Here is a 13,054-nt window from a genome sequence, read left to right as displayed (position 1 = left end):
CATGTTATCACCAAGAATTTCTCCACCTCTGAGATCTTAAATCCAAGCCACTCTCTTATTGCCATACCACACCTGAGAAACGTAAGACACTTCTGGCAATAATTGTGGTTTACTCTGGCTGTGATTCTAGAGGTTAAGAGTGAGGAAAAAAACAAGAGGAATAAACTCCCAAGGGCATTCATCTAACTCTCAGAGGTTCAGTTGATTTTGATGGGTATCCTACAGGGAGCATTTCTTCTGTCCTTTCTACCTGTTGTAAATCACTGAAGGAACTGGAGTTCAAATACTGACTCCATCACTTGGGTGAATTCAATCTCTCTTGTCTCTGTATTCTCATCTATGAGATGAGGATAGTTTTATTACTTTATAAGACTAAGTGAAATAATAAATGTATAGTACTTGGAAGAGCATCTGCCACTCAATAAGTGTTAACAATTATCATCAACATTTATTATACATATATATACACACACACATATATATATATATATACTTTTAGAGAGAGAGTGTGTGCACACAAGAAGGGGGAGGGGCAGAGAGAGAGGGAGAGAGAGAACCCTAAGTAGACTCCCTGCTGAGCATGGAGCCCGATGTGGGGCTTGATCCCATGACCTCTAGATGATGACCTGAGCCAAAACCAAGAGTTGGCACCCAACTGACTGAGCCACCAGGTGCCCCAACAACATTTATATGTCAGTGATTCCAAATCTCTTAACTTCAGTCCAGAATTCTCTCAGTGCTCCAAATCATATCAACTGCTTCCTGGACATCTTTCCTTGGGTGATGCTGGGCACTGCACACTTACATTTAAAACTTACCATTTTTGGGGCACCTGGGTGGCTCAGTTGGTTAAGTGTCTGCCTTCGGCTCAGGTCATGATCCCAGGTCCTGGGATCGAGCCCTGCATGGGGCTCCCTGCTCAGCAGAGAACCTGCTTCTCCCTCTCCCTCTGCCTGCCACTTTGCCTACTTGTGCTCTCTCTCTATCTCTCTGTCAAATAAATAAATAAAATCTTAAAAACAAACAAACAAAAACTTACCAATTTTTTCTTTGCAAATCTGCTCCTCTTCTCCAACGTTTTCTTTTCTTTTTTTTTTTTTTTTTTTTAAGATTTATTTATCTGAAAGAGAGAGAGAGCACAAGTGGGAGGGGCAGAGAGAAAGAGAGAGAATCTCAAGCAGACTCCACACTGAGTGCAGAGCCTCACACAGGGTTTGATCTCATGATCCTGAGACCACAACCCTAAGATCATGACCTGAGCCGAAACCAAGAGTTGTCACTTAACCAACTGAGCCATCCAGGTGCCCCTTCTCCAAGGTTTTGTATCAAATCTTTTTTTTTTTTTTTTAAAGATTTTATTTATTTGACAGAGAGACACACAGCGAGAAAGGGAACACAAGTAGGGGGAGTGGGAGAGGGAGAAGCAGGCTTCCCGTCGAGCAGGAGCCTGATGCGGCTCGATCCCAGGATCCCGGGATCACGACCTGAGCCAAAGGCAGATGCTTAACGACTGAGCCATCCAGGCGCCCCTGTATCAAATCTTAAAATGATATCACCATGTCAGGTTACTCAAGTCAGAATCCAATTAATTACCCAAACTTGCTGATTGTATCAATTTCATTTCCAGCCCTACTACCATCAGTCTAATTCCCTGTCATTCTCTTTTTTTCTTTTGGATTACTGCTGCAGCTTCCTAACTTACTTCCCTCTCATTCTCTTCTTTCCCTCCCTCTTATTGTCTTGCTTTCCCACACTGCAATCTTGTATTCTCACTTCCCCTGATTAAAAACACTTTATGTCCCCCTTGCCCCTCCACGTCCAAGCCTATGCATATCAGGATTAAGTCCAAATTTCCTAATATAGTTTACTAGATTTTCTGTGAATGGTCCCTTACGTTCCTTTCTGGTGTTTTCTTTCTAGCTCCTCCCTCCCAAACCATGGTTCTACCATACAGAATTTGTCATGCTTGCCTCTTTTCCTCTTCTCACTCATCTAGGCCAGGAAAAGCTCTTACTTCCCTCCCTCTAGCTCAAAATATGGCCCGTGGGATACAGAGGACCTGAGGCCTTTCCAGGAGGCCTGCAAGGTCAAAATTATTTTCATAATAATATTTAGATATTATTTGCTTTATTCACTGTGTGAACATTAGCACTGATAATGCAAAGCCATAGTTTATAAAACTGCTGGCATTTTAGCATGAATCAAGACAGTGATGCCAACTATGCTAGCATTCATTGTACTCCTCACTGTGACGCGCTTGAAAAAAAAAAAAAACTAGTTTCACCTAAGAATGTCCTTGATGAAACAGTAAAAAATTAATTGTGGTAGGCTGGACAATGGTCCCCTAAAGATGTCCACTTCTTTTTTTTTTTTTTTTAAGATTTTATTTATTTATTTGACAGAGAGAGACAGCGAGAGAGGGAACACAAGCAGGGGGAGTGGGAGAGGGAGAAGCAGCCTTCCCATGGAGCAGGGAGCCCCATGTGGGGCTCGATCCCAGGACCCTGGAATCATGACCTGAGCCGAAGGCAGAAGTTTAACTGACTGAACCACCCAGGTGCCCCAAGATGTCCACTTCTTACTCCCGGAAATATGAATATGTTACCTTCCATGGCAGATAGGATTGTGCAGGTGTGAATAAGGATCTTGAGATGAGGTGGTTATCCTGGATTACTTAGATAGTTCAATGTAATCACAAGAGTTCTTAGACAAGGGAGACATAAGGGTCAGAGTCAGAGAAGCAGATGTGACCACAGACAGAAGCTAAGGAGAAGGAGAGGTAGAGGGAAGAGTGTAGGGGAGGGAAGGTAGTTGCTAAAGATCCAGCAGGCTTTGGAGATGAAGGAAGGGACCACAAACCAAAAAATGCAGGTGGCCTCCTGAAGCTGAAAAAGGTAAGAAAAGGAATTCTCCTCTCGAGCCTCCAGAAGGAACATAGCCCTGCAACACCTTGACTTCTGACTTCAGAACTGTAAGATGATAAATTGTGGTGTTGTAAGCCATGAAGTTTGTGGAAATTTGTTATAGCAGCAGTAGGACACAAAAACACTAATTTTATTAATGAAGAAATACAGCTATTTCTTCTCCATAAGATGGCTATCTCCAGGAAAAGCACACAAAAGATTGAGTTACAAGGTGATTTAGCCACTTAAAAAAAAAAAAGGAACACTGTTTTTAAGTGATAGAACAAATGGCAGGTCAATAATCATTATTCAAACTTAGAAATATAGCAGATATTTTCTCAAAAAAATGGAGAAATAAGTCTAACAAAGAAAACAATTGCCAATATTTGTTGTCAATGACAAAATCTGAGCTTTTACACAAAAATTAGCATTTTGGAAAACTTGTATTCATCATTGTGAATTTGACAGTGATGAATACAAGTTTTTTTCTGATAAGTCCAAAAATAATATTATTGATGATGTTTTTTGATGAGTCTGTGAAAATAATATGATTTTTAAAATTTTATAATGAAATATGTCAACATTTAGGAAATCTATATGATTCAGTGAGTCAATGTTTTTTACTTATTTATTTAAATTTTTATTTATTTTTTATTTTTATTTTTTTTAAGATTTTATTTATTTATTTGACAGGGAGAGAGACAGCACTAGAGGGAACACAAGCAGGGGGAGTGGGAGAGGGAGAAGCAGGCTTCCCGCCGAGCAGGGAGCCCGATGTGGGGCTCGATTCCAGGACCCTGAGATCATGACCTGAGCCGAAGGCAGACACTTAACCGACTGAGACACCCAGGCGCCCCAAAATTTTTCTTTTTTAAATTTTATTTATTTATTTGTCAGACAGAAAGAGCACAAGCAGGGGTGGGCAGCAGAGGGAGAGGAAGAAGCAGGCTCCCCACTGAGCAGGGAGCCCGATGCGGGGTTCAATCCCAGGACTCTGGGATCATGACCTGAGCAGAAGGCAGATGCTTAACAGACTGAGCCACCCAGGCGCCCTGCCGTGGCCGGCTGAGCGCTCCAGTCCTCGGGAGGGAACCGCTGAATAGGCACCGAGGGCCCCTGCTCACCTTCAGACCAGTCTGCCACCTCAGGTTGAATAGCAGTGAACCTAGGAGCTGGAGCCGTCCATTCATGCTGAAATTCCTCCTTGGTCACAGCCTTCTCTGCAGTGGCCTGCTCTTCCTTTTCAATCTCTTCAGGACCCTATAGAAGTACAGATCAGGCATGACCTCCCATGGGTGTTCATGGGAAATGGTGCCACGCATGCACAGAACTTCCCTGGCCAGCATCTACCACAGCAGACCCACTGAGTGAGCTCCCTTGTTGCAAGGCCCATACAGTGCAGGGGAGAGTCTGTGTGACACGGAGCGGTGGTAGGCAGGTTAACGTAAGATGAATCTGTGAGAGGCTGGTGATCAGCCCTGGGATCAGTAGCCACCGTAAGTCTCAGCTCCCAGAAGGCTGTCTGGATCCAGTTAGTGAAGCTTCCAGCAATAGGAGTGGTTCAGGTAGCAGCAGCGAACTTCAGCACAGCTCGCTGGCCAGTATTCCTGGACGATATGACACTGACATCAGCTGACTTTTCAATGGCAACAATGGCACGAGCTGCCAGCAGAAGCTTCTCCCAGGTTCTCTTCAGATTTATGATGTAGATACCATCGCTTTTCCTTTTGTAGATGTACTGTTCCATTTGGAAGTCAAGGCGGGTACCACCTAAGTGCGTTCCTGCTGCAAGGAATTTGAGGACATCCTCCTCCTTCATTTGCAGGACATCAATGTCTCTGGACATTGTGAAAGTTTCCCTTTAAGTTACAATGGGAATGCAAAACAACACTGTAGGGACCTCTCCCTGGGTAGCACGGAAAGGTCCAAAGCATTTTATATTTCCACTTAGCAGTATACAAGTTCCAATTTCTCCATATCTTTGTCAATTATTGTCATCTGTCTTTTTGATTACAGATATTCTAGTAGGCATGAAGTGGTATCTCATTGTGTGTGTGTGTGTTTTAATTTATTCACTTCAGAGAGAGAGAGAGAGAGAGAGAGAGGCAGCATCCATGTGCACAGTCCAGCAGGCGGAGGGGAGGAGAGAGAGAAGCAGACTGCCTGCTGAGCGGGGAGCTGGACATGAGGCTTCATCCCACGACCTGGTGAACACGACCTGAGCCGAAATCAAGAGTCGGAAGCTCAACCGGCTGAGCCACCCAGGTGCCCCTCATTGTAGTTTTAATATGCATTTCTCTGATGGCTAATAATGGTGAACGTTTTTCATGTCCATTTGTCCATTTGCATATTTTCTTAGGAGCAATGTCTATTCAGATCTTTTGCCCATTTAAAAATTGCATTATTTATATTTTTATGATTGAATTGTAATAGTTCTTTCTGTATTCTGAATATTAGATACTTATCAGATATATTATTTGCAAATATTTTCTTCATTCTTTAGATTTTTTCAACACAAAAGACAAAAGTTTTTAATTTTGATGAAGTTTAATTAATTTATTTTTCTTTGGTTGCTTGTGTTTTTGGTGTCATACCTAAGAATCCATTGCCTAATCAAAGGCCAAGGAGATTTATGCCTGTTTTATCCGGAGTTTTTTTTTTTATTAACTTATTTATTTAGAGAGAGTGCGCAGGTGGGAAGGGCAGAGGGAGAGAGAGAGAGAGAATCTCAAGCGGACTGTGCTGAGCGCAGAGGCAAGATGGGGTTTGATGTCACAACCCTGAGAACATGACCTGAGCAAAATTGAGAGTCCCTCGCTTAACTGAGTCACCTAGGCGCTCCATCTCCTCAGAGTTTTATAGTTTTGGTGCTTACATTTAGGCCTTTGGTCCATTAAAGTTAATTTTTCATTTGTTGTGAGGTAGTGATCCAAATTCAGTGTTTTGCACGTGGATATCCAGTTGTCTCAGTAACATTTGTTGAAAAATCCTTTCACCATTAAATTGTCTTGATATTCTTGTAAAAAATTAGTCAGTGTGTCAGGGTTTATTATTTCCAGAATCTCAATTCTATTTCATTTGTCTAAATCCTTATCTTCTACCCTTATGCTAGCAGGGCCACTGTATTTTAAAGAAGTCATATAAACAATCATTCTTTAACTTAAAGCAACTAATTCAAGGGTCAGAATTACCTCCCCCTCCCCACTGGTTTAAAACTTTCCCAAGAATCTCTTTCATCAGTAGCCATCAAGATCGTATCCAATGGGATCGTTTTGTTTTGTTTTGCTTTTTTTAAAAAAAATCAAGGTCATGTGCTAGGCAGAGTGGCCGATTAATCAAAAGTTAGCTGTACGGTAAAAAGCACTAGTATTCAATCCACTGTACTTGGGGAAGTTGACGAGCAAGGCCAGGAAGAGACAATAGAAATATCTTAGCTCAGCTTTCCAAAAACGTGCTAAGTGTCAGAGGGGCAGGAGTGCGGCTGTTAGTATGTTTCCAAACACTAAGACGCGGAACTTTTCCCCTGGAGGACAGGCTCCGGACGGAGGCGAAACGTCTAGTCCTCAGTGGAGCTGAGGAGACTGTTGTTAATTCACTCGAGCGACCACCAATAAAGCAGCTCCTGGGCCCTCTCGCCTCGGGGCAGCTCCCCCACCCGTTTTCCCGCCTCGCCTTTCCTCTTTTCCCTATCCCTCCTCCCAATCCGTAGCGGAAGTGACGCAACGCGTAGCGGAAGTCCCTCCAGCCGCGGTGTTGTGCTGTGGGGAAGATAGACGGATTTGTAAACCCCGGAGCGAGGTTCTGCCTACCCGAGGCCGCTGCTGTGCGGAGACCCTGGGTGAAGCCACCGTCACCATGTCTGACCAGGTACTGGGTTGGGAGCGGTGCTTTGGCCGTGGCCGAGGCCTTACTCGGCTGGTCCGCCTGCCTCTCGGCTGGGGCCGGGGATGGAGACGCGGGGGAGGGGAGCGCGGAATGGGGGAGGGGGCGGCCGGTGGGACTCGGCCGGAGAGGGAGGGGAGTGGACTAGTGTCGGAGACGCCGGGGCCTGCCGTGGGCCTCCGGGAGCCGCCCTGCTCCTCTCCGGGCCTGCTCATCACCCCCTGTGCCCCAGCGTCTCTGATTGCGGCCTCCCTCGAGTGGTTCCCCCTTCTTTTTCCGGGGTCGACCAGGTGCAGAGCCCAGCTTCCACCTCCCTGAGAGGGTCCCTGGGGAACACGTCCGTCTCCCTGTCCTGGAGACTGACTGCAGAAGCAGGGCGCTAGGCCCCAGTTATGTAACGGGAGAGAATCCCAGCCCGGGAGACTCTCTGGCCCTGAAAAGCGGGTGGACTCCACTTTTTGGGTCTCGGTGTTTAGATAGTCCAGGAGTGGGGACGTGGGGGCGGGAGACGTCTGGTGTTGCTGGGAACCTAAAAAGCTCTGCTTTCTGTTCGGATTGCAGCTAGGGCAGGGCCGCCGCTGCTCGGCTGAGTCTTTTTCCGTGTGGTGGTGCAGAGCTGTCGCCTCTTTTCTTGTACTTTCCCATTTCTTACTCGGGATTGGTTCAGCAACTCTCCAGTTGTAAGAGAGCGCTCAGAATAACCAAGAAACAAAGTAGAACAAAACTGCCAGAGCAACAGAAAACATTCATCTGGGCATTAACCTCAAGCTGACTGATACTTTTGAGGGAAAAGATAGGAAAACTGCGTGTGTGTAGAGCAGTTGCATAATAGTCACAGAAAGCTGTGAAAGCTATAACGGCAGAGTGTACCATCTCAGTGTTAATATCAAGAATTTACTTGGGATTTGCACTCGATCAGGAGTGTTCAGTTTTGCTTCGTAAGTTTTTCTTCCTCATCCTTCTTCTTCAGTTAACCACGTTTATAGCTAGTTTTTAATTCATAAGGTTTTTGTCTGGACTTCGTTTTGTTTGCTCGGAAGACTTTGACTTTTAAAAGTCTTTTTGGATCTTTTGCTTATTTAGTGATAGTTATTTAGAAAATTTGTTTTTCATTCAACTCCATAATGTACTTGAACTTTTAAATTTAACACAGTTATTCCCCTGGCTTTTAACCCGGTTCAGTTTTGTACCACTGGGTGAGAGCAAGTGAGGCTTTTGTGGATTTGTACTATTGGGCAAATGTACGCTGATATTTTTATAGCTTAATCATAATCTAGATTAGTTTTGGATGGATCTTCTTAACTAACAGTCTAGATTAATTCCTAAATTGGTATGGGAATTATAAGTGGCATTATAAGTATCTCCCTGGATAGTTGTTTACTTGGTTACCAGGGAGGAAAGAACAGGTAAATGCTTAGTTTCATCAGCCTTTTATTTTGATGTTAGGAAGCATGTTGAAATTTACTATAGTCTGACGAAAGAGCAATGTACAGAAAGAATTATAAACTAAATTGTAGAATTTATTGCTCCAGTTTGAATTCCAGTCATTAAGAGAGACATGAAGGAAGAAATAACGGACTTTGTACACTAACAGGTGGCCAGATGTTCTTCAGATTCTTTTTTAGAAGGTCCTTGAGGTCAGAACTATTTTAATGATAATACTAGGAATTATTGGTCTTTTTCATTGTCGTCCTTTCATGAATGTTCACTGGTGTTTTCTAAACACTAACATGACGTGTGATATCACAACAGATTGAAATGTAGAAACAGATGTGAAAATCCAGCTGTTTTCTCTTATAAGCCAGAGATTTGCAAAAATGCAAAATAGTGTTGTTCTCGCTAGGGTTTTTTTTTTTTTTTAAGATTTTATTTATTTATTCGTCAGAGAGAGAGAGAGAAAGAGCAAGCGAGCACAAGCAGGGGAAGCGGCAAGCAGAAGGAGAAGCAGGCTCCTCACTGAGCAAGGAGCCCAATGTGGGACTTGATCCCAGGATCCTGGGATCATGACCTGAGCTGAAGGCAGATGCCCAACCACTGAGCCACCCAGGCGTCCCTCGCTAGTTTTGTTTTCAAAAACATTTTCAATAAAATATATGTTATCTGCTGATAAATAGTGGGTTTATTGTTATTTTTGAATGAATTAATGAATACTTAAAACGTTTCTCAGTTTCAATGTTTGATACTGTAGACCTCAATAAATATAACCAACCTAACAAAAGCTTTATGGGGTTCTAAATAATTTCTCAGAGTGTAAAAGAGTAATGAGACCAAAAAGTTTGAGAACTGTTGCTCTAGTCTGTTTCACCAGCATCGTTATTAATAATCAAGACCCAGTACAATATCAGTGTTGGGTGCTAAGGATTTAAAGTGGTACGAAGCTGAACTCTTACCCTTAAGAGGCTTATGAGCAAGAGTAAGAATCTCAAGTTATTACTGTGCAATATCAGCAGCATGAGACTGAACCACAGCCCAAGAGGCAATATTAGCTTAAACCAAGATCTTTTTAGAAGGATGCCTTTTCTGAGGCACCTCTCAGAAGTTTGTTGTCTGGTGCTAGGATATTGCAGTTGAGTAACAATTTTAGGTTAAAAAATAGGTGGACATTAAAATCAAACGACTTAAATTGCTGGATTCTCCATTGTTGAGTGAAAAATTATTATTTTGTGAATTTGAGTGAAATACTTTCTTTTAATTCTAACAATGCCAGCATTATCTAGTGGATTTGTGAACCATTACTGAATAATCCTCTAGAACAGGTTCTAAACCCAAAATTCATGGACCCTAAGGGCCGAAAATCCATTGAAATTGTATGGTGTTTTGTGAGTATTTGTACACGTGTATTTTTTCTTTTAGAGAGAAAGGGCCCATAGCTTTCATCAGAGGTACATGACCCCTCAGAAAGGATAAAGACTAGCCTTTAACCAATAATAGATCTCATTGGGTGCTCTCCTTTAGCCTGGTCTCACCTTGCAGCAAATCTAAGCACTTATATAGAACCAGAAGCTTACTATCAAAATGGGTATGGGTAATTTGAACAAATATTTTCCCTTCCTTCTTCCCTGTATTCAGGTTTATAGTGTTCAACCCCTTTCTCCTCTATGCCCAAGTCATCAAAGGGAGCATGAACTTCAGCTCTTTAATTCAGGTCTGTTAATTTGTAATAATTGGATGACTGATTTACTTGAAATGCTAACTGAATCTGTTGTGAGCAGGTTCACTCTCCCCACTCCCGCCTCAGAGAGAGTCTAAATGATTTTCTTTTATTTTCCTTTTAGTCAAGGTTTGGAAGCATTGTGTAATTCTGGTTATCTTTTGGTACCTTACAAACTACCTCAAAACTTAGTGGCTTAAATCAGCAGTTTTATATTTTGCTCATATATCTGCAATTTGGGCAGGGCTCTGTGGGCTGGACTTACCACTGCTTTTTGGTGTGTGGGGCCTCAGCTGGGATTATATGGTTGGGGGTTGGGATGGATGGGCTCTTCATAAAGTCACAAGGTCTCTCTGAGGCCATGTGTTTTGTGCAATATAGGGACTCCAGGGTATTGATCTGTGGTGGCTCAGGGCGAGCAAGAGTGTGAATGTTCCCAGAGAACCCTAAGTGGAAACCTCAAGCTTCCTTAGGACCTCGCCTTGGAAGTCACCTCTGCATTCTGTTGGTCAGGCAGATCACTAAGACCAGCCCAAATTCAAGGGAAAGGCATTTATTTATTTATTTTGGGGAGGTAATTGACATATAACATGTTAGCTTCAGATGTACAGCATAATGATTTGATATTTGTGTGTGTATTGTGAATTGATCACCCCAATATGTCTTATTTAACAACCATCACCACACAGTTACAATTTTTTTTCTTGTAATGAGAACTTAAGATCTAATCTCTTAGCAATTTTCAAATATGCAGTACAGTATTATTAACTATAGTCAACAAGGGAAAGGCATTTAGATTTCATTTCTCGATGGGAACAGTAACAAAGAATTTACGGTTATCTTTAATCTACCACATTAATAGTATTTCTTCTGTCAGGATAGCATTATTCCCTGCAATATTCTTTATATCTTCCTTGTTGTTGATGTTTACTGATATTACTGTTAGCTTGAGATAGCAGGAGAATATGATGAATTGGATATATATTAAAATTCATAATTATGCTACTATTTATATCACATAATAAGATTGGTAAACTGTAGCTATGACTTGAGCATGTAGTTAGTGATACATACAGTAAGCATTCTATGCCCTAGGAGAGGATTGATACAGTCTCTCTTCTCTCTGATAAGTATATGAGGTGCTGCTAGTGCATGTTGCAGACATACAGGTTATAATAAAACATTGCGAATGTCACCAAAACAATATTTAATAGTATTTTGAAAACCGAGCATGATTGTTACGGTTGGAGTACTCATGAAGGTTAGTTGAATAGTTCAAATTCAGAACTGTAAAGCAGTTGTCAAATATGTCTTCATACTTGTTAACCCCCTTAGCAGTTAGAAGGTCTCTATTATATTAGCCATAATCTCGCCTGGAATAAACCTCATTGGTTATGATACTGCCAGCAAAGCTGAAAATGTCTCTATTACAGCTTGTATATATAGTGTTACAATTATGTACTTAAGTGTCTTTCTCCATTAGACTGCTTTTGAGGGTCAGGAATCAGGCTTTATTCATTCTTTTTTCCTAAAGTGCCCAGCACAGTGACTAGATAGTAAGTTTTTGAAGGAATGAGTGGTCAGATTCATTCACTTAACATGTATTTATTGAATGGCAATATGTACTAAGCACCATTCTAGGCCCTAGAATTGGAAAGCTGCCTCAAAAACTTGAAGCAGCTGGTATCTTCCTCCTCCTCTTTCAGCCTCCATGATGTTTCTTCGCTATTGAGGAAGGGTTGGTTGTCATGGAGTAGTTTTCATGATGTTTTTACATTCCTTTTAATTTTTTTTAAGATTTTATTTATTTTTTGAGAGAGAGAGCGAGAGAGAGAGCACAGACAGCTGGGAGAGGGAGAAGCAGGCTCCCCACTGAGCTGGGAGCCTCACGTGGGGCCCTATCCCAGGACCCTGGGATCCTGACCTGAGCCCAAGGCAGATGGTTAACCAACTGAGCCACCCAGGCACCCCTTTACAGTCCTTCTTTTTTTTTTTTTTTAAAAGATTTTATTTATTCATTTGACAGAGAGAGACACAGCGAGAGAAGGAACACAAGCAGGGGGAGTGGGAGAGGGAGAAGCAGGCTTCCTGCAGAGCAGGGAGCCTGATGCGGGGCTCGATCCCAGGACCCTGGGATCATGACCTGAGCCGAAGGCACATGCTTAATGACTGAGCCACCCAGGCACCCCTACATTCCTTCTTGATCTTTATTTCTATTAGCAGTAGATCTGGTAACTTTATCTCTAAGATCAGGTCATTTGCTTCTTCTAGGACATTGGGATTGTTATGGATAATTTTCTCTAAGATAGGTTTAGTATCCCACTTTAGAATTTTCTGTAAAGTGATTTTTGGGAGGTCGTTTTCTGATACTCTGCTTCTTTAAAAAAAGTCATGTGGGTACGTTCACACATCCTGTTACTGAGCATCTTACTTTTACAGTTAAATTTTTTTTTTTTAAAGATTTTATTTATTTATTTGACAGAGACAGCGAGAGAGGGAACACAAGCAGGGGGAGTGAGAGAGGGAGAAGCAGGCTTCCCGACAAGCAGGGAGCCCAATGCGGGGCTCCATCCCAGGACCCCGGGACCATGACCTGAGCCGAAGGCAGACACTTAACGACTGAGCCACCCAGACGCCCCTACAGTTAAATTTTTTAAGAAAATTAATTTATTTTAAAAGATTTTATTTATTTATTTGACAGCCAGAGACAGCCAGAGAAGGAACACAAGCAGGGGGAGTGAGGGAAGGAGAAGCAGGCTTCCTGCTGAGCAGGGAGCCTGATGCGGGGATCGATCCCAGGAATCTGGGATCAGGACCTGAGCTGAAGGCAGACGCTTAATGACTGAGCCACCCAGCACCCCCCCCAATTAATTTGTTTTAAGTAATCTCTACACCCAGTGTGGTACTTGAACTCATGACCTCGAGATAAAGAGTTGCATGCTCTTCTTACTCAGCCAGCCAGGCACTCCCTTACTAGTTTAAATTGTGGATATTCCTGCAACATAACTTCAGTTTATTTAAGGATACATTGTATTTGTTACACTTTTTTATTTTGACCATTATTTTTGCATTCAATTGCCTTTACTGAGCGAATGAGAATCTGAAGGAAGAGTGGAGT

The 13,054-nt window shown here is 42.5% G+C and overlaps 1 protein-coding gene and 1 pseudogene across 1 annotated transcript in view; one reads left to right on the top strand and one right to left on the bottom strand.

Moving 5' to 3' along the window:
- Positions 1–2,670: 2,670 nt before the first annotated feature.
- On the bottom strand, positions 2,671–4,749 carry LOC110592044 (annotated as a pseudogene).
- Positions 4,750–6,619: 1,870 nt separating this feature from the next.
- SUMO1 (small ubiquitin like modifier 1) overlaps positions 6,620–13,054 on the top strand; it is a 29,641-nt gene continuing 23,206 nt past the window's right edge. The window contains exon 1 of the mRNA XM_021702921.1: positions 6,620–6,770. Coding sequence (XP_021558596.1) covers positions 6,759–6,770 — 12 coding nt within the window. The 5' untranslated portion in view covers positions 6,620–6,758. The remainder of the gene's footprint in view (positions 6,771–13,054) is intronic.

This window comes from Neomonachus schauinslandi, chromosome 3 (assembly GCF_002201575.2).
Source record: "Neomonachus schauinslandi chromosome 3, ASM220157v2, whole genome shotgun sequence".
In the NCBI taxonomy this organism is placed as follows: domain Eukaryota; kingdom Metazoa; phylum Chordata; class Mammalia; order Carnivora; family Phocidae; genus Neomonachus; species Neomonachus schauinslandi.
This window is presented reverse-complemented; position numbering and strand designations above follow the sequence as displayed.